This window comes from Cetorhinus maximus, chromosome 9 (assembly GCF_964194155.1).
Source record: "Cetorhinus maximus chromosome 9, sCetMax3.hap1.1, whole genome shotgun sequence".
In the NCBI taxonomy this organism is placed as follows: domain Eukaryota; kingdom Metazoa; phylum Chordata; class Chondrichthyes; order Lamniformes; family Cetorhinidae; genus Cetorhinus; species Cetorhinus maximus.
Window position 1 is genome coordinate 48,510,314 of NC_135887.1, and position 22,239 is coordinate 48,532,552.

Genomic DNA, 22,239 nt, shown 5'->3' on the forward strand with positions numbered 1-22,239 from the left:
ATAGGAATCCTGGGGTATGTAGCTCACCTCCTGACTTCCTAAAGCCTGTCCACCATTTACAATGCACAAGTCAGATGTGTGATGGGATACTTTCCACTTGACTGGTTGAGTGCAGCTCCAACAATACTCAAGAAGCTTGACACCATATAGGAAAACCCCTTGATTGGCACCCCATCCATAAACATTCACTCCCTCCACCAGTGACGCAGTGGCAGCAGTGTGTAGCATCTACAAGGTGCACTGTCGGAACTCAGCAAGGCTACTTAGACAGCACCTTCCAAACCCATGACCACTACCATCTAGGTCAAAGGCAGAAGATGCTTGGGAACACCACCACCTGGAAGTTCCCCTCCAAGCCACACACATCATCCTAACTTGGAAATATATCACCGTTCCTTCACTGTCACTTGGTCAAATTCCTGGAACTCCCCCCCTAACAGCACTGTGGGTGTACTTACACCACATGGGTGCAGCAGTTCAATAAGGCAGCTCACTACCACCTTCTCAAAGGCAATTAGGGATGGGCAATAAACCAGTTTAGCCAGCAACGCCACATCCCATGAATGGATAAAACGTTTTTTTGAATTATCATGAATTCTTTCATGGGCTGTGCACGTCACTGACAAGACAGCATTTGTTGCTTACCCCTAGTTGACCTCGAGAAGGTGGTGGTGAGCCACTTCTTGAACTGCTATAGTCCATGTGGTGTGGGTACATTCTCAGTGCTGTAAGGAAGAGATTCCAGGATTTTGACCCAGCTACAGTGAAGGAGCTGTGATACACTGAGAGGCTTGGAGGGGAACTTGTAGGTGGTGCCGTTCCCATGCATCTGTTGCCTTTGTCCTTCTAGGTGGTAGAGATTGTGCATTTGGAAGGTGCTTTTGAAGGAGACTGGCAAGCTGTTTTAGTTCGTCTTGTATATCTGCTGCCACTGTGCATCAGTGGTGGAGGAAGTGAAGGTTTAAAGTGGTGGATTAGGGGGAAGATGGTGGCGTAGTGGTAATGTTTCTGGACTGGTAATCCAGAGGCCCAGGCTAATGCTCTAGGGTCATGAATTCAAATCCCACCACAGCAGCTATTGGAATTTAAATCCAATTAATAACAGTAACAATGACCATGAAACTATCAACGACTGCTGTAAAAAACCCATCTGGTTCACTAGTGTCCTTCAAGGAAGGAAATCTGTCAGCCTTATCTGGACGTGACTCCAGGTGCATTTTCATGTGGTTGGCTCTTAACTTTTTGCTGAAATAGCTTAGCAATTAACAATGGACAACAAATAATGACCTTGCCAGCAATGTACATAGCCCATGAAACAAATAGATAACAAAAAAATGGAGTGCTGATCAAATGAGCTGCTTTACCCTGGATGGTGTCGAACTTCTTGAGTGTTGTTGGAGCTACACTCCTGACTTATGCCTTGTAGATGGTGGACAAACCTTGGGGAGTCAGGAGTGAATAGCTTGCCACAGAATTCCAAGTCTCTAATCACACAATATTTACATGGCTGTTTCAGTTAAGTTCTGGCTAAAGGTAACCCCAAGTCTGTTGACAAAGTCTTAAACTGCTATATCATTCTATGACTAACAGCAAGTAGTAGGAACAAAGAACAAAGTTAATAAAAGGCTTTTTTCCCCACCTCAGAATGCTTGGGCAGTAAAGTATGATATAAAACACAATCAACATCTGAGAACAAAGGATACGGCAACATTTCAATTTTAATCATGGATCACATCGTTCTTACTGACATCTCTCTACTATTTTCTGCTTTTATTTCAGATTCCCAGCATTCAAGGGTTCTCATTACCATCGAAATATGGCTAATCTGTCATTGATTCCAATTTCCAAAATGCACACTTGATTTCCGCTAGATTGAACCTCCAACATTTATTTATAAATGCAAAATGTTACTGCTATATATTTACATCCTGATTAAGGATTACTGCAAGTTAGCAGAGTAGTTTCCATCTGGACACCAACAAGGAAATATACAATAAAGGAAGAAAAGATTAAATGGTTCAAAGGTTTGCACTTTTGGAAAGCGAGGCAGATTGCAAAGCATCATATGCAAAAAACAGTCAAATGAGGTTTGGAAGGTTTTTGCATTTGGAATGCTCATTGTCAGCATAAAATATATTTCCAGGTCAGGCACAGTATGGCTATGGTTAAATGTGAAGGCTTTTCTACTCTGTCCCAATCTCAGGAGAGCAATGCCTGCTGCACCAGTGTGACATTCTTCTGCTTTCAAAACCAGTTAGTTAACCTGTGGTCTCTGAGTGAGACTGTCAACAGTGTGTGGATTTAGCACCAGGTTTATACTTTGGGCTTTGAATTACAATCTATACAAAGGTTGACATGGACTCTTTGGGGATGAAATAGATTATTTTTTGAAACTCATTAAGGGAGAGAACACACGAATGAGGTCCATTGGCTGTAGAAGTGAACCACAGGAACTTTGACATTCAGAATATGTTCTGCCCATCTTTGTAAGCAGTAGGAGCAGCATGTTATGCACTGTGCCAGTTCAGATCATGATTTTTTTTAGGCATGCTCAACACACCTGACCTACGAGTGAGCAGATTGATGGTCCTGAAAGTGTTCCTAAAGATACTATTTGTAGCAGAGAGATTTAGGGAGGCAGGTTAATTGATCTTTAAAGATGAGTGCACAGCTAAGGGGAAAAACACAATCAAATAGCTTTCCCCAATTTACAATATACCTTAAAGGTGCCAGTCTTGTCAAAAATGAAAAGCTCTCTTTTCTCCAAGTCAGAAGTTTGTGGGTTCCAACTCCAACTCCAAAGTACAGATAATCTCAGTTGCTATCTGACTGTAGTACTGAGGGAGTGCTGCACTCTCAGAGATGCTATATTTTAGATCAAGTGTTAAATTGAGGCCGCATTTGCTGTCTTAGGTGGCCATAAAAGATGCCATTAAACTATTCGAAGCTTGATGGCACAAAAGGTTCTGCAGCTGGCCTCAGTGTCCTTGGACGAAGAAAGGGAAAATCAAGGAGGGTTTCTGATCCAAGTCATTACCCAGGGACCTAGAAAGTGTGCATAGTGGTTGAGGGCTGATTCAGCTCATCTATGATGCCACTGTGGTAAAATAGTCTTATCACTATACATTGTCTAACAGCATGGCCAACTGGGTGGTGTACTGACGAGTACCTGGCACCAGTACTCCTAGAGTCAAAATATTTAGGAGGAGGGGGAGTGAGATGGAAAACTGGCAAAACAAAGACTGATGATAAATAAATGATATAAAGTAAAATGATTCTGAAAATACAAATCTTGTACTATGGCTGGCAAACGAATTCATATAATTATGCACAGCCAGCAGGTGGATTAAAAAAACAAGCAAAACAAATTGTTTTGGGGACTAAGGCCTCAATTTTTCATAAAAAGCCATTACTGCTAAGATGTACGTAGCAGATCAAAAGTAATCCTACCCGAGTCAAGAATAGACTTCTGCATTTTTATAGAATTAACCAGAGAATTTTTTTGTTATTGTTGAGAGTTTTCTCAATATTTTAATGAGCATCCATCATGAACAATTGGATGCCTCAAGCTGATTAAAAGGAGCCAACTCAATGCTTGGTGCTTTTAAATCAACACAGTCCCCACTATCTCAGCAAGACACATGGAAGCATGTTCATTATAACCGTAACAACCTTGTAATCTGACCTGTCAGAATAAATGCTATTGGGTGTGAATGAAGAAAGAACAATTACACAGGGCTACAAAGGATCCTGAACACTTGTGTAAAAATATGGCATTGGTGCTTACTATTAGTCTTCTTAAGGAATCAAAAGATGATGCGACAATTTATATAGTTGTAACATTGCAGCAAGGAAAGACAGGCCAGGTAACCAGAAATTATAACTGTTATTTTTAATGCCATAATTATAGTGCATTAAGCAGTGAAGTTTGTCATCTTAGAAGGGAGCTGACAGAATTGGTTATTTTCTAATATTAGATACTTAAAGTCAATAGAGCAGATGCTCAAGCCCTTTTTAAAAACTTAATGTTTCAGATTTAAATAGGTGATTCCCCAGTGATAACATCTTTAGTGCAGCAAGAGCAGTGCAAAACTACTTCAAGTTGATCTTGCCCCAAACTGCCAACTGCCAAGAAATCAGCTCTGTGCTACTACACATCACTGGCACTGCAACAGTAGAAATTGTGTAGATAAATTGAGGCATTAGCTCTCATACAGATAGTTTCAGGAATCTGCTCAAAGCTCAGTTGCACATGGCCCTCAGTGTTGGACTCTGTTATTAAGTGAAGTTATTGAGGACAGAATTGCCCTGTTACAAGCTTTCCTGTTGGAGACAGGAAATCTTATTAGGATTGTATTCATTGAATGCATTTATATCATACAAGAAAAAGAAATGGAAAATGTAAATATAAAATTGTCTATTAACTGTAAGAGAGATTACACAGCTTTTTGGAATGCAGAATCAAAGATGAGAGAAGTTGCCCATTGAAAACACAATTTGGATTCACTATCCTGAGAAAAACATGAATTTGCAAAATGGAAACCACCACCCTTGACTACTTGCACGTTGGGGGATTGGCTGGTGTGAGAAATGCCAGGTCAATGCACAATGCCAATGGTTTATTCAGCTGTTGCAGTTTAAAGTCCACAATGAGCACTGAACTTTCAGCTCCACACAGCCCCAGCTTAGCTGTCTTTTAAAGCTCAGGGAACAAGGCTTTTGGCTTCTGTAGTAAAGAAAACTATTCCAGGCACCTTCCTAAATGCAATTTTCACCGTTGCTTTCCCCACCGTGCCCCCCAACCCCACCACGAGAAACACAAAAGCAAAATTCAGACAAATTAGATCAGAGGAATATGACTGAGGAATTTTGAAGCTTTGACTGGTAGATATCAAAAGTGGAATTTTACTTCTTTTAGCTTGCATCAATTTTGAGAAACTACCAAGAACTCCATCCAGAATTACCCAGAGGAGCTGGAGGAGCGATAAATGTGGCACGAACCAAATGGCAGGAAAATCCGCTGTAACAGTCAATTTGAGGACACGTTCAGGGAAAAAAAATCTCCCAATCCAGAAAACACCATAAACCAGCAAAAAAAACACTTCCTCTATTTATAACAGGAATCAAAGAAATGGTGGCACAGACTTGCAAATTTTAAGGCTAATTATGATGCTTAGCCAACCAGGCATAAGTTCATTATGCCTGCTGTCCATGCATGAGGGCTCAGACTCAAGATCATTATTTATCTATTGGCAATCTTCTTCCAGAGGGAAGGAAGCAGTGGCTTTTGGTCAAATTTGACCCAGGATAAGGATATTGGGACATTAGAACTGGTTTCATCCTGTGCAGCAGACTAAAGCAACCAGTGCCTGAATTAGGCAAGTCCATAGTTGTTCATTGTTGCTAACTGACCACCTAACAATGGGTTCATTGTAGAGAAAGACTCTAGCTAAGATCAAAATATGTGGATTTAGGGAACAAGCAGCAGAATGGACAACCAGCTGGCTACAAATGGAGAACAGTAGAGGGTGTAGATAGTTACTCAGTTTGGAAAAAGGCATGAAATGATATTCCACAGGTATCAGTGCTAAGACTAAAATTGTTTACAAAAAGCATTTTAACCTTGGCATCGGAACTACAAATTTAAAATTTGCAGACGACACCAAATTGGGGACATAATTAATACAGAGGAGAATAGTGACAAAATATAAGATGAGATTAATAAACTTGAAAAAAGGGTATTTAATTTGCAAAAAAGTTTGAATATAGGTTTGTATAAGGTGGCATGTTTTAGTAGGAAGATGAAGGAAGACAATCGTTGGGGTGGGGGTGGGGCAGCAGCAGGGCAGCTGGGTGGGGGCGTGGGGGCAGCTGGGTGGGGGCGCAGGGGCAGAGGGAGGCAGGCAGAAGGAAATGGACAGAGAGAAACACACAAAATAGGAACACGGGTAGGTCATTCAACCCTTCGAGTCTGCTCCCAATTCAGTATGATCATGGCTGATCCTCCATCTCAACGCCATACTCCCACTCTCGCCCCCATACCTCTTGATGCCTTTAGAGTCTAGAAGTCTATTTCCTTGTTAAATATATTCAGGGACTTGGCCTCCACAGCCTTCTGTGGTAGAGAATTCCACAGGTTCACCACCCTCTGAGTGAAGAAATTTCTCCTCATCTTAGACCTAAATGGTTTACCTCGTATCCTGAGACTGTGGCCCCTTGTTCTAGACCTCCCAGCCGAGGGAACATTACCCTTGCATCAGTCTGTCCGTGCCTGTCAGAATTTAATACATTTCAATAAGATCCCCTCTCATTCTTCTAAACTGCAGTGAATACAGGCCTGGTTGACCCAACCTCTCTTCATACGACAATCCTGCTATCTCAGGAATCAGTCTGGTGAACCTTCGCTGCACTACCTCTATGGAAAGTATATCCTTTCTTAGGTATGGAGACAAAAACTGCACACAATACTACAGATGTGGTCTCACCAAAGCCTGTGTAGCTGCAGTAAGGCATCCTTGCTCCTGTACTGAAACCCTCTTGCAATGAAGGCCAACATACCATTTGCCTTCCTAACTGCTTACTGCACCTGCATGCTTGCTTTCAGTAACTGGTGTACAAGGACACCCAGGTCCCTTTGTACATCAACATTTCCCAATCTATCACCATTTAAATAATACTTTGCCATTCTGTTTTTCCTACCAAAGTGGATAACTGCACACTTATCCATGTTATACTGCATCTGCCATGTATTTGCCCACTCACTCAACCGGTCTGAACTGCCTTGAAGCCTCTTAACATCCGCCTCATCACTCGCATTCCCATTTAGTTTTGTGCAAACTTGGAAATATTACATTTGGTTCCTTCATCCATGATATATATTGTGAATAGCTGGGGTACAAGCACTGATCCCTGTGGTATCACACTAGTCCGCCTGCAACTCCGAAATGGACCCATTTATGCCTACTCTGTTTCCTGTCTTTTAAACAATTCTCAATCCATGCCAATATATTACCCCCAATCCCATGTGTAATTGTGCACACTAACCTCAAAAGCTTTCTGAAAATCCAAATATTCCACATCTTCTGGTTGTCCCTTATCTATTCTGCTAGTTACATCCTCAAAAAACTCCAGTAGGTTTGTCAAACATGATTTCCCCTTCATAAATCCATGTTGATTTTGTCTAATCTCATTGATATTTTCTAAGTGTTCTGTTATCACATCCTTTATCATAGACCCTAGCATTTTCCCTACTATTGATGTTAGACTAATCAGTCTGTAATTCACTATTTTCTCCCTCCCTCCTCCTTTAAATAATGGGGTTACATTTGCCACCCTCCAATCTGCCGGGACTGTTTCAGAATCTATAAAATTTTGGAAGATGACAACCAACACATTCACTATTTCTAAGGCCACCTCCTTTAGTACCCTGGAATGTAGATTATCAGGCCTTGGGGATTTATCGGCTTTCAGTCCCATTAATTTCTCCAGCACTATTTTTTCAGTAATACTAATCTCCTTCAATTCTTCCTTTTCACTAGACCCTTGGCTCCCTAGCATTTATGGGAAGTATTTGTGTCTTCCTCTGTGAAGACAGGACTAAAGTAGTTGTTTAATTGCCCTGCCATTTCCTTGTTCTCTATTATAAATTCTCCCTTTTTGGACTGTAAGGGGCCTACATTTGTCTTCACTAATCTTTTTCTTTTTACATACATATAGAAGCTTTTACAGTCCACTTTTATATTCCTTATGTCCCATCCAGGAGACAGGGAGAATATTATATATATATATATATATATATACGCCAACCTGGATAGTGAGTGGAGAAATCAGGGCTGTTTAAATTAATCCTCCTCCTGCCTGAAACACTTGCAAGGTTACTCTCATACTCTATTTTTTCCCTCTTAATCAATTGCTTGGTCCTCCTTTGCCGAGTTCTAAACAGCTCCCAACCCTCAGGCTTGCTACTTTCTCTAGCAACTTTATATGACTCATTTCTGGATCTAATACTATCTTTAAATTCTTTTGTTAGCCATGATTGGTCACTTTTCCTGTTTTTTTTTGCACCAGAACTGTTACAATGCATGCATTCATTGCTTAAATATTAGCCATTGCCTATCCACTGCCATGCCTTTTAATGAAGTCCTCAAACTATTGTAGCCAACTCACCCCTCATACCTTGGTAGTTTCCTTTGTTTAGATTCAGGACCCTAGTTTCGATTGGGCTACTTCACTTCCCATGTGTCTGCTGCCCATGTCCTTCTAGATGGTAGCGGTCGTTGGTTTGGAAAGGTGCTAAGGAGACTGAGTTCCTGAAAATCTTGAAAGTGCAGTAATGGCCTGTAGCCAAAGTCCATTACCTTTATCAGCTTCAGATCAGAAGAATACTGTCAAACTGATCAATAGCAAAATCATTCCTGCTCTCTAGTCTCCGTCATACAGGCTGCAGAGCACTTAAATAGAAGGTTTTGGCCCAAAATCCAGAACAGGATGACACTTGACCTAGTGCTTTGCTTTCTTAGTGAACTCATATGGCTTCTGCTAATATTGGAGACTTGAGTAAATGGAACTTCCACCTGCAAATCTGATTCTACTGGCATGATGAGAAGTATCCTTGCTAGTTATATTCCATTAACTCGTGTTCTCCCATTGAAAGGCAAAAGTAGTAGATAACCAATACCAGGAGGATGGATGTTAACCTCAAAAACAAACATGAGTGTATGCAGGAGGCGGAGAAATTGACAAGATCAATTGGCAAGCACAAAGTCAGGTTGGTAAAAACAGGGCCGGGGGAAGCACAGGTTATTTCAATTGTGTGTGAATTGTTAAAAGTATAGCCAAGCCCGTGCACTTGGCCACTACTCCTTCAAAGGAGCAATTTAAATATTTAGACAGCTAAATCAGCTTCTGTGCTTTTCAAGTTCTAAGAGATGACTTAGAAGGCCCAGTTGAACATGTGGGCTCATTAAATGCCCCAACTCTTGTCCTATCCTCACCATTCTGTCATGCTTTTTTACTCATACAAGTACCAACTCAAGTGCACCCACCCAAAAGTAGTTACAAATCAGAAACCTTTTCACTCAGTGAAGCACTGAACAGGAGGACCTGAGGGTGAAGGAACTGCCAACCTCAGCTGAGAAGCCTAGAGGCCCAGGCCTCAGTGGTCAGTCTTCAAAAGGCTAATGATTCAGCAACATAAATGTTATGCACAGTCAGTGGAAATTGCATGTATTTGGGAGACATTACAGGAAGTTTCTCATGGTCTGGAGACAGGATTGTTCTTACAGCAACAGGATGCCAGGAGTACCAGCGGTGGTTTCTGGAATCACAGTTGTCAGTGCTTAAATAGGTGCTTTTAGCTAGTCTGAACACAACACTTGCACAAGGCTACTCAGGCTGTCATTACATTTATAAACACAAATTATTTGACCCTGTGTCTGAACAATACTCACTGGTTAGTTCAAGTGTCCAACTTACTGAATAAAATTTTAAGACTTCTTCCAGTAGGATAGTGTACGCTCTTTCATTTTCAGAGCAATTCGGTTTTGTAAACAGTTGAAAACCAAAGCTCATTGCATTTTTCTTTCTGCAGTGAGAAGAGGATTTGCTGACCACATGCTGTGGTAGGGACAGATTGCATGAGCCAATTCATACTGCTCCTAGCTTCACATCATTGCACATGCTGAGCTGGTGAGATTAACAATGCAATGCTTTATACTGGGAGCCAGAGTATTTCGCCATCAAAAGAAACACAACTTTCATTGAAGCTAAACTTTGAGGCTCAAGATTTTTTGCACCCCCCACGCCCCACAAAATCAGCACTTAAGTTTGATGAGATTTTTAAAAACACTGAGGACTAGTACACATTCTGAATTACTTAAACAACTGAACCACTTAAAAAATCTAGATGGGCCAGAAGTTCCGAGGAGTGGCAAACGCAGTTGGATTGCCATTCAGCTCCTTTATACTTATCTTGTCAGGAGCTGCACATTTCTCAGCCAACCTTCCAACGTGGGCCTGCTAAGTGCAGAGCAGCAGGTTCCCAATTCCTTTAATCCAGGGCAGCAGGGTTGGGGAAATATAGCCGCACTTCCTTTTTACAGCACCAGCTGCCATAAAGCAAGTAAATTTAAAGGGTCCTGGCCACTTCGAGAAGTCAGGGAGAAGGTGAGTAGTTTGGGGGGCGGGGGGTGTTGGGGGGCAGGGTAAGAGGAGGGGGCAGGATGGCAGGGGCAGTTGTGTGGTAAGTTGGGAGTTTGGGTAGCCAGAGTCAGTGGGTTAGGATGGGTGGAGGGGTTCAGAAGGGTTTTCAAAAAAAATTTTCATGGGATGTGGGCGCCACTGGCGGCGTCAGCATTTATTGCCCATCCCTAATTGCCCTTGAGAAGGTGGTGGTGAGCTGCCTTCTTGATGGTCAGGTGGGGAGGGTGATAATCATGGGTTGAGAGTGTTTTTGGGGGACATAGGGAGCTGGTGGGGTGGGGGGGTGGGGGGGTGGCGGCGGCAGTACTGTCATTACCCAGTAGTTAGAAGTGCTTTTAATTCTTCTAACTTTTCCTTGATAACTAGTCTGCTGAGAGAGCTGGAACCATCTGAAGGCTCCAATTTAAATCGGAGTTTCTGATAGCTCCCAGTGCAGGGTAATTGCACAGTGAAGTTTGAACTCTCAGCCAATACCCACGCAGTGCTTGCATGGGAACTTCTGGAGTGGGGTGGGGTGGGGTGGGGAGGGTGGTCCCCCAGCACCTCATCTGGGGTACCTCCTGGGTATGACCCCACCCTGCACCCCTGGAGTTCGGAAGTTCTGGGCAAATGCAACCGTTATGAGACATACTAACTAAAGGAGTAAGCAGCACCCACGGGGTCAGCATGAATATAAAAATGTTAGTTGCAATTAAAGTTAACTTGATTTGCATATCAAAGATGTCAACTTTAAATCATTTCTCCCCTCAGTAAAGATAAAAAAACTAAGCCAATCATTAATGTATGTCTCTGTACAACTTACAACTTACTTGACTGTCCTCAGGGTGCAGCATCTTAACAGGACAGCGCACAGCTAATCTTCTTGAGCATTACTTCAAGAGAAAAATGAAATTACCTTTTGCATTCTAACTTTGTGTCTTATACTTTCTTTCTCTCTGTTCAACTACAACAGTTTTCTCATTGTGCTTCTCTGAATATTTCTTTTACTGCTTGTGTAAGCCTCAACAAGCTGTAGCTCCTCAGTGTTCCATAACTCTCTCTATCTTTCTTTGATGTTCTCAGTTATATTACTTTACCTATGTACTCAACCTTTAACTCTCATGTTAGTTAAAAGCCCAGGGCGCACATCAAAAGGGCAGACAGTAAGGTCTATCTGTGAGATCGTGGAAGCATAAGGGAGAAAGCGTGGCATTGGGTATTTATATTGGGAAGGAGCTGAGGGACAATGACCTAAAAGAATGGTGTTTTAGCCTTAGGTTAGCCAAGTGGGTGGCAGCAAGTGCAGAATGTCAAAGCGCTTCTGTCTGGGAGAAGTCAAGGAGTCTGTGGCTTGCGGCCTTTGATGTGCTGGTGGAAGTGCAGTACTGAGACCATTTGCTAGGTGAAGTTGCTAAATGCTAGAGTGTGGGATCTGCAAAATATCACCTCAATCCAACTTCACAAAATTGTATGCTATTTAATTAGTTGGCTCTTAGTACTTTGGGAACGGTAGCCTTGACCAGATAGTGCACACTCAGGTATCATCTTAAATTAAATAGCTACTTTATTTTCCAGGTGATCCAGCCATTTCAACTATTTGGACTCCTAATGCAGCTTTGACCACTTCTTTTCTGAGGAAAAAATATCTGAGCACCAACTTCTGATTCATTCATATTTAGTCAATCAGGTATTTGATAGGTAATAGCAGATTTCAAACATTATTTAAGCCAATCATAAATTCCTGCCCAACTATTAATCCAGAGTACTGCTCTAGGGGATCCAGGTTCGAATCCCACCATGGCAGATGGTGAAATTTGAATTCAATAGAGAAATCTGGAATTACGAATCTAATGATGACCATGAAACCATTGTTGATTGTCGTAAAAACCCATCTGGTTCACTAACGTACTTTAGGGCAGGAACGATCTGCCGTCCTTACCTGGTCTGGCCTATATGTGACTCCAGACCCACAGCAATGTGTTGACTCTTAAAATGCCCTCTGAAATGGTCTAGCAAGCCACTCAGTTGTTAAGGGCAATTACAGATGGGCAATAAATGCTGGTCTAGCCAGCAATGCCCGCATTCCGCATAAAAAAACTGGAGATTCAATACTTTTGTAATTTGCTGCATTAAAGCTATGGCACGATATATGTACATTGGGTACGGAAATGAACTAAGTTAAGAGATTTCATTCTGGTATAGTAATAGAACTCAGTATTGCAGGAAATGAAAACAAAACCATGAGGGGTATTTGCTATACAGTAGGAAGTTATAACGGGAGAGTGTTAGACTATGAGAAGGATAAACAAACTGCATGGCCTTTTCTCATCCTTGGCTTTTTTTTAATACTGCTAATGGTTGGGGATATTAGCTTGAATGAGCTGTTGATTGTGACAGCATAAGAAACCTCTACCAATGTACACACCAAGTTACTTAAATCACTGAAACATCATGGATAAATAGCTGTATTTCTATTGATAGTTATCCAGCTTTCTTCACATGGTTGGCTTCAATTCCTTCAAGCCAATTCCCACAATGTTTTAATAGTAGCACTAAATACCAAAGAAAATCCATATTATCAATGGATACTAAGCAAGTTAACCACTATTCTTTCAGACAGTATTTTTTCAAAATGCACTGCAGCTGCAAGCTTTCTTATTAGAGTCAGATTCCATGATGCACTAAATTTGGTTTTCTCTAAAACCTAATCTTATGAGGAATATTACTGAGTAGGTAAGTGCTCTTATGATTCTTGGCAAATTTGATGATGATTGAGGCCATCTTTGCTGCTTATCTGAAGAAACTCATGCAGCATCTTGTGTTATTTCAAAAGATCACAAAGTAAAGCTTTGGATGAGAAATGTCCATTCAAAATAGATCAAAAGTCTGGAGCTCCCTTCCTAACAACACTGTGGCTGCATCTACATCATGTTGACTACAGCAGTTCAATAATGGTTCACTTTCTCAAGGGCAATTAAGGATGGGCAACAAAGAACACTCTTATCCATGAATCAAAAAAAATTCATCCATCAAGCCTAATTATTCCACATAACATTAGTTATACCTCATCAAAGGTTCTACTTCTGTATTTATTTGCTTGAGCAAGTGTTTTACATGAGCACTCTGATGATCATTGAGCATTGCTCCTGACCATTCATTGATTTTCAGTTCTTGATTTTTCACCCCAGACCTACTGCTCTCTTCAGCTGCATCTCCCTGGCCATAATAAATTGGTTAACAGTACAAAAGAGATCAAAATTGGAACAATCAGGAGAGTGCATTTCTCAAAGTAATCTCATTAAATGTATTTGGAAAAGATCTGTATTTATATAATGCCTAATGATGTCTTTGAGAAATGTCTCAGAACAGAGTTAAACGATTCCACAGCCAACGGATCAGAACTAAGCTCTGCAGTCTTGCCACATCCAGTCTTGAATGGTGGTGGACAATTAAACAACTAACTCGAGGAGGAGGCTCCACAAACATCCCCATCCTCAATGATGGAGGAGCCCAGCACATCAGTGCAAAAGGTAAGGCTGAATTATTTGCAACATACTTCAGCTTGAAGTGCCACGTGGATGATCTATCTCAGCCTCCTCCGGAGGTCCCCATGCAGCACAGATGCCAACCTTCAGCAGATTTGATTCAGTCCACGTGATAGCAAGAAAAGGCTGAAGACACTGAATGCTGCAAAGGCTATGGGCCCTGACGATATTCCGGCAATAGTACTGAAGATTTATGCTTCAAAATTTACCAAGCTGTTCCAGTACAGCTACAACACTGGCATCTAGCCAGCAATGTGGAAAATTGCCCAGCTACATCCTGTACAGAAAAAAGCAGGACAAATCCAACCCCACCAATCTATTCTTGATCATCAATAAAGTAATGGAAGGGGTCATCAACAGTGCTATCAAGCAGCACTTGCTTAGTAATAACCTGCTCACTGACGATTAGTTTGGGTTTCGCTGAGGTCATTCAGCTTCTGACCTCATTACAGCCTTGGCTCAAACATGGGAAAAAGAGCTGAACTCCCAAGGTGAGGTGAGAGTGACTGCCCTTGACATCAAAGGCAGCATTTGACCGAGTGTGGCATCAAGGAGCCCCAGCAAAACTGGAGTCGATGGGAATCAGGGGAAAACACCTCTGAAAATGCTGCACTCCTTCAGTGCAGCAATGAAGCATCACCTACATTGTGCTCAAGTCTTTGAGCATTGTTGAGACCCACAACCACCTAACCTGGAGATATGTGCGCCACCAACAAAGCAATGCTGACTTAAATCTCTTATCTGGTAACCACTGAAGCAGTGACAGCATCCTTTTAACATCAATGAACTGCTGTTAATTGCTGTGCTGCATGAAAATAAAATTACCTTAATCAGATTGACTACTTAAGCAAAATCTATCAGCAGAGGAATAATAATTCGAAGCTGAGAAACTATTCCTTCCTTATTGAACCTGCCTCTCAGTGGTGTCTCTGTTGACCAAAATCATTTAAACGTGGGACCCATACCAAATTCTATTTTCATCAGAGTGTCTTGTAATAGAATGCGGAAAACTGGTTTAAATTGAACTAAATTTAAATTCTTTACCAAAGTGGTTAGAATGTGGAATTTGCTACCACTGAGTAGTTGAGACAAATAGCAAGGGACAGCAAGATAAGTACAAGAGAGAAAGTGAGAAAAGGCCTGGAAATGTTTGTTGTTGAATAGAAAGATATGCTGATACAATTAGATGAAGAAAGATGGGACGAGGCTCATTTGAAGCATAACTACCGCAATAGACCAGCTGGGCTGAATAGCCTGTTTCAGTGATGTAAATTCTATGCAATATGTAAATAGGACTTGCTTATCTGACTGAACAAACACCGTCAATTAAAAATGTCTGCACCTTTCAGCAGGGTAGGGGAAGCTATTTAACCTCTCCAACTGCATCGTTTCTGCCAGCACTCACCCATTTTTCCATCCTCCACGAACAGCACACTGAGTGGAATCAGACAGCTGAAATAGAAGACGTCAATGTTGTTTTTCACAGCCACCTGAAATAATAAAACTGGGTTAAACTTTACTGGGAAGACTGAATACTTTAATAAAGCAGTCCAAATTCATGGTGAATAACTGTTCTCAGATTTAACCAAAGGCATGTTAATTTTCTACTGACATTCAATGCTTTCAACTTTGACAGCAATGCTGCTTTCATCAAGAGAAGGTAATTTGTGAGCTACACCCAAAAATAAAGAATCAGACCCTGTGGGTAGATTTTTCATTCTTCATCCATCAGTTTATCTTTCAATGTCTTTGAGTGTTGCTGCCACAACTTTGCTTTTAGGGGAACCTCTGCTCAGCTTCCATAGTCTGGCCTGCGTAATACCTCATCTATCAGAAAGATATTACATTATTCTATTTGAAAAAAGAGCAGAGAAATCCTCCCCTTGCAATGAAAAACATCTATCCCTCATTTAACATCCAACAACAGATTATGGTCATTATTATACTGCTGCTTGTGGGAGTTTGCGGTGTGCAAATTGGCTGCCCCATTTTCTACTTTACAACAATGGCTACTTTTCAAAGGTACTTCATTAACAGTAAAGCACTTTGAGGCATTCCAAGGTCATGGAAAACAATTTATTTGTTGCTCTCAACATCTCACAATGCCCAATTAAAAGCTAAAAACACACAAAGCACGTTGGTAAATGGATTTGAACAAAAATCCTATAATGAGATGTTTGGCCATTACACCTGTGGTAGCATGCATGTTTGCTTCTAGAATGCTTGTCAGGAGTTCCCCATCAGCTTTAATCTCCAAAGATTTTTGAACTTGCTTTTGCCTCCCAAATCTATGCCCATCTTTCCCATAGTTCCACGCATGAATCCATGAATCTTGAAAAACAGTCCATGCCAAAGTCAAAACTTACATCATTTCTGACCATGACCATTTTCTCTCTTCAAACTCTGTCCCCCTGCCATTGTCTACCATACCATCCACTTCAAACAGCTCTCCTCCGTTGCCCAGCTCTATGGAGCGGCCTTTGATTGGTTGTATGCTGAATTATCCAATTGCAGCTTGAGCGTCTCCAGCAATGGTTACTCTCCCCATCCACAAAAGGGTGCTTTTTGGCAGCAACATCCAAAGACATGGGAGCAGATTCTACATTTATGCTGATAGCACTCGGCTCCACCTTTCGGCACATCTCTTGATCCATTCACTAATGCTGGCAGGTTGCTGACATCCAGTACTGGATGAGTTCAAATTTCCTCAAGTTAAACTTTGGGAAGACCAAAGTCATGATCTTCAGCCCCTAACATTGTACTAACTGGTGCCACTGATTCCATTCTGCTTCTCAGCCCGTCTCAGATTGAACAGGGCTATTTGCAACCTTGTGTCCTATAGGACTCCAAGCGGAGCTTCTGATCCCATAGCCTCTCCATCACGCAGACCCCTAATTTACTGACCTTGATCCCTGCCTCAACCCATCTGCTGCTGAAACTCCCATCCATACCTATGTCACCTCCAGACTCAACTATTTCAATCATCTCATTGCCAGCCATAGATAGTTCAGACTCAACCAAAACTCTGCAAGCGGTATTCTATACTGCACCAAGTCATGTTCATCCATAACTCCTGTCCTTATTGGCCTGCACTGACTCCAAGTCACCCAATCAGAAAGACTCTCCGTTTGAACAAAAGAGAAACACTTAGGAACATAGAACTTAGGAGCAGGAGTAGCCATTCAGCCCTTCGAGCCTTCTCCACTATCCAATAAGATCATGGCTGGTCTGGTACTGGTCTCAACTCCACTTTGCCATCTGCCCCCCATAACCTTTGACTCCCTTGTCTATCAAAAATCTCTCTAACTCGACCTTGAAAAAATTCAATGACCCAGCCTCCACTGTTTTCTGCTAAGAGAATTCCACAGACTAACGACCCTCAGAGAGAGAAAAAAAAATCCTCATCTCTGTCTTAAAAGGGACACCTCATTGCATTTTTATTGTGTTGTCATGACGTCCCAAAACATTTTATAGCCAATGAAGCACTTTTGAGGTGTAGTCATTGTTGTAATGTTGGAAACGTAGCAGCCAATTTGCACAAAGCAAGCACCCATAATCAGCAAGGTGATAAAGTCCAGGTAATCTGAGTTTTGTGATGTTGACTGTGGGGTGAATATTAGCTAGGGAATTAGGGATACCCTCCTCTTCTTCAAAATACTGTCACGGAATCTTTTACATCCACCCGAGAGGATGGGCAGAGCCTCAGTTTAACGTCGTCTCTGAATGATGACACCACCAACGGTGCAGTGCTCCCAGAGTGCAGTATGGAGTGTAGGCCTAGACATATGTGCTCAAGCCCTGGAGTAAGACTTGAACCTACAACTTTCTGACTCAGTGGTGAGAATGTTACTAACTGAGCCACAGCTGATACTCAGCAGCCCTAACCCTCCTACAACCACCACCACCCCGCTTCACCACCTCAAGAGCTCTTTTCCCCCAATTTTTCCTATCTAATCTCCCTAAATGCTGCCTCCCCACCACCCCCTCAGCCCTTCTTTCTTGAAATCTAACTCTCCGACCAAGCTTCCCATCACCTCTTCCTGTATCTTTCTCTCTAGCTTGGTTTACATTTTTATTTGATTATGCCTCTAGGTAGTGCATTGGATCAGTTTGTGACATTGAAGATGCTATACAAATGCAGGTTGTTGTTGACAGCCAAACTAATTAGGGAGCAACAAATAGAAAAGAGATAGTGCCATGAAAGGAAAAAACTAGGGCCAGGCAGAGGAAACAAAAATCATTGCAAACATTTATTCACTAGCTGAAATGTGACTGACAAAAACAGAAAAGCGGCAAGGCTGTGTTTTCCCTGGAATAGTGATTATTGCTTGTTGCAGCATAAATTGAATCGTGCAGGGCAGGCAAAGAGTCAAGTCACAAAAGCTCCATTATAAAGGCTGTTAAAAACACTAAAGATTTGCTTTTGTTATCAAATTGATACACTACTTAAGGATGCTACGCAGTACAGCCAACGATGGGAAGAACCAAATGAATGAAAAAAATCAGTTGCACAATTTAAGGAAAATAATCACTCTACACAAGAACAAGTCATCTAAACATTACTGAAGTAATAGCCTCATCATAAAAACAACCTGATTTAAATTGAACACAACTAGATTTGTTTCCCTTTTCCTAGAATTGGATTGCAGATATTTTACTACAATAACTGAAATGGATTTCAATAAAGCTGCATGACTCAATTGGAACCTGAATCCCAGTTTATTTTCATATACCATAATTAGTTTATAGTTTGATTTCTTGCAGGCTGCTTTCCACAAGCAACCATCAGTAACCAACACAAATCAATAATGTAGTTCATGGAAGAGTTTATAATACACATTAAGTGGTATCTGTATTTCTGAAATGATAAGAATCACTACCAGCACTAACAACCCTCAATTGTCTGGAAGGACTATCTTTCACTATTTCTGTAGCAACCCTTAAGAGACTAAACTATAAGTAATGAGGGGGAAAAAGGGTAAATGAAAAAAAAACGAGAAGGAAAATGCAAATAAAAATGGATATAAGACAGAAAAATGCAAAGTAAAATTGAGCAATTCACTGCAAAGTGTGTGGAGAACTGAGATCCTGAAACAGACCACAGTGCTTCTCGTGCCCTCTGGGCATCCCACAGTACTTTATAGCCAATGAAGTGCCTTCAAATTGTAGTCATTGGTAATGTAAGAAACATGGCAGTCAACTCGTACATAGCAAGGTCCCCACAAACAGCAATGCGATAACAACCGGATAATCTGTTTTTTGTAATACTTTTTAAAAATTTGTTCATTCATGGGATGCTGGCTGGGTCAGCATTTATTGCCCATCCCTAAATGCTCTTGTTTAGAGGGTCTGGAGGCACATGTAGGCCAGTCCAGGTGAGGACATTAGTGAACCAGATGGGTTCTTATGACAATCAACAATGGTTTCATGGTCATCATCAGACTTTTAATTCCAGGTTTTTTTTATATTGAATTCAAATTTCACCATCTGCCATGGTGGGATTTGAACAGGAGTCCCCCCAGAGCATTACCCTGGGTCTCTGGAATACCAGTACAGTGACAATAGCACTATGCCACTGCCTCCTCCCTGGCCCAGGACACTGCGAATAACTCTGTTGCCCTTCTTCAAATAGTGCTATGGGATCTTTTAAGTTCACTTGAGAAAAAGAGGGGGTCAGTTTGACATCTCATCCAAAAGAAGGTATCTCCACCCAATGTACTGCACTAGAGTGTCAACCTAGATTTTATGCTCAAGTCTCTGGAATGCGATTTCAATTCATACCCTTTTGACTCAGAGGCAAGAGTGCTAGCAACTGAGCCGCAGCTGACATTGGAGGCTGATACTGCTACACAATAAACTTTATAGACATAGGGACATACATTTTTAAAATGGTAGTTTCTAAAAGAATGGTGTAGGAAGATTTCCTTCGTGCACTATATTTATGATGTAGCACACGTGGCCACAAAGACCATTGCCCTAGTCAGTTATACGATTTGATTAAAATTCTGACGAAACCTTTTAAATTATTTATTACAAGCAATTGCCCAATGAGTGACAGCACAAGGCGTGTGTGTATGTGAGTGAATGAGAGAGAGAGAGAGAGAGAGAGAGAAAAATTCAGATTTATTGTGCAAATGTGAGGTGGCTTTCAACATCAGTTCATAATATCGGCCAACTAATAGTTACAAAAAGATTTTCTCTTGGCAGGGTCTGTTTTGTTCTTCAAAGGCTATGCATCCTCCACGCACAGTAGGTTTGCAACCCAAGTCGATGGCTTCTGAGAAAAACTCTACACTGAGTACACACATGACAAATATGGTCATGGTATTACAAATACCACACATGCTCTCTCACATCATATAAAGCCCAAGGACCTGCACCACTGAACCAGTTTATCTTGATCTGAAACTAACACTGACCTCAAATGACATCACTATAATGCCTGGAATGGGCAGGTGGGAACAGGGTGTGTGGCGATGTATATTATTTGGAGAGCAAAGATGACTAATTATACAGACCAACTTCAGAAGTTGCAGTAATTATTAGTTTCCTATGGTGCAAAAAGCCAAGGCAGGTAGTTGCTAAGCAGTGGATGGGTAACTGGAAGCAGTCTATCACTATTCTTCCTTGTTATATTCAAAGTCCACCCCCTCATCTCCACTGCAGAACCTGGGCAAAGAATAAGAAAGGGTTGATCAAAACAGGGTGAAGTACAGTGGGACTCCTTATATCCTGGGCCGCTTCGGTTACCGTGAAGGCCTGTGAGGAGCCTGAGAAATACTCAGCAGATGGGACTCTGGCAAACAAGTCCTCAACAGCAGAACAGGCAGAGGAAGGTTTGCCATCTGGAATATCCCAGCGGCTATTCCGACGGACGAAGGCTGCAGCAGAACTAAACCTCCAATTGACCTGGTTTTTTTGCCATTGGATCAAGGTTTCATTCTAAGAAGAAGCGTGTGGAAGCTGCCGTGCAATGGATTTTCAATGCTAAAAGATGTAATGCACAAGCGTCTTTCTACCCAAGCACGTCTCCCAAACCCTTTGGCAACCAACAAATGGCAATGGGAGTAGGATTTTGTTGTCTGAAAGTTTCTAGTCATGAACTGTCATGGAGGTGGCAGTTACAAGAAGGTCATCTAGCACTTGGACGAGGCAGGGGTGCCTTTCAGCAACTGTAACCGTGACCGAGAAGCTCGGTTTAAGATCCACTCTGCTCATGCCTTATTGGGGGGCGGGGGGACAGAAAAAGTGCCCCAAGCAGTCTGCTTCATCTTTCCTGACTGGATAGCCGTGTCCAGAGGGATCACCTTCTGCAGTACAAACACACAGAAGACAAAACTAATATCAAGTTTGGGGCCTGGAACATCAGGACCTCATGGGCACACCTGGGAGTGAATGCCCAGGGTGCAGCATTACCTTTGTCATCCAAGAACTCCAGCAACATGACATCGACATCACCACTCTGAGTGAAACCTGGCAAGCTGGAGAGGGCAGCTCAAGGAACTCCAAGCCAGCTATACTTTCTTCTGGAAAGGGAAATCGGAAGACGAATGCAGAGCTCACGGAGTTAGATTTCTCATCATGAACGAACTTGTGAGCCAACTTTATGAGTTCCCTCTTGCAAAAAAACATGCAACTTCTGGCTCTTCATCTCAAACTGGCAAGGAGTCAATTTGTCACCGTGGTCAATGCATACTCCCCAACTCTGGCGCCAATGATGAAACCAAGGAAGATTTCTATGCCAAACTTGACCAGGTTCTCTGTGGAGTTCTGAAGGAGGATAGGCTTATTCTTTTCAGACTTTAAGCCAGAGTTGGAAGAGATTCCAATCTCCGGAATGGAACAATTAGCAGGGATGGAAATGGAAATGTCAACTCCAATGGCATTCTTCTCCTTACCAAATGTGCAGAACATGGGATTATCATCATCAATACCCTCTTTCGTCAGAAGAACAAGTACAAAATGTCTTGGCAACACTCACAGTCCAAGCACTGGCACCTAATCGATTACAACATCGCCCGTACCTGGAATCGCAAAGATGTCCGCATCACCAGAGCAATGACAGGGGCTGATGACTGCTGGACCGATCACCTACCTATTCATTCAATTACGTCCATCAACCTGGCTACCAAACAAAAGATGCAACAGAAGAGGTGTTCATGAAAGGTCAACATTGAAGCTCTGGAGAATCCAATCAAAAGAGACCGATTCCAGCAATACCTTAGAGAAAAACTTTCAAACTTCATCAAGAAAAGAAGAGGAGCATTCACTGTGCTTGGGATGTCATCAAGTCCAATTCCATCAGTGCTTGCAAAGAGATACTTGGATTTTCTGTCAGGAAACGTCAGGATTAGTTTAATGAAAGCGATCAGGATATCAATGAACTGGTTGATCGTAAGCACAAGAATTTCTGTGTCTGGCGGGATGACCCGAACTCAAAGCAAGAGAAACTGGCTTACCAACTAATAAAGACTGAGGTACAAAGGTGCACCCACAATATGAAGAACATGTGGTG

General features: G+C 41.8%; 1 protein-coding gene across 3 annotated transcripts in view; it reads right to left on the minus strand.

Moving 5' to 3' along the window:
- The window catches only part of ap2b1 (adaptor related protein complex 2 subunit beta 1), a 273,294-nt gene that overhangs the window by 95,962 nt on the left and 155,093 nt on the right, over positions 1–22,239 (minus strand). For all 3 annotated transcript variants that reach the window (XM_078548661.1, XM_078548660.1, XM_078548662.1), the window contains one exon: positions 15,130–15,214. In XM_078548661.1, the coding sequence (XP_078404787.1) occupies positions 15,130–15,214 (85 nt within the window). The remainder of the gene's footprint in view (positions 1–15,129; positions 15,215–22,239) is intronic.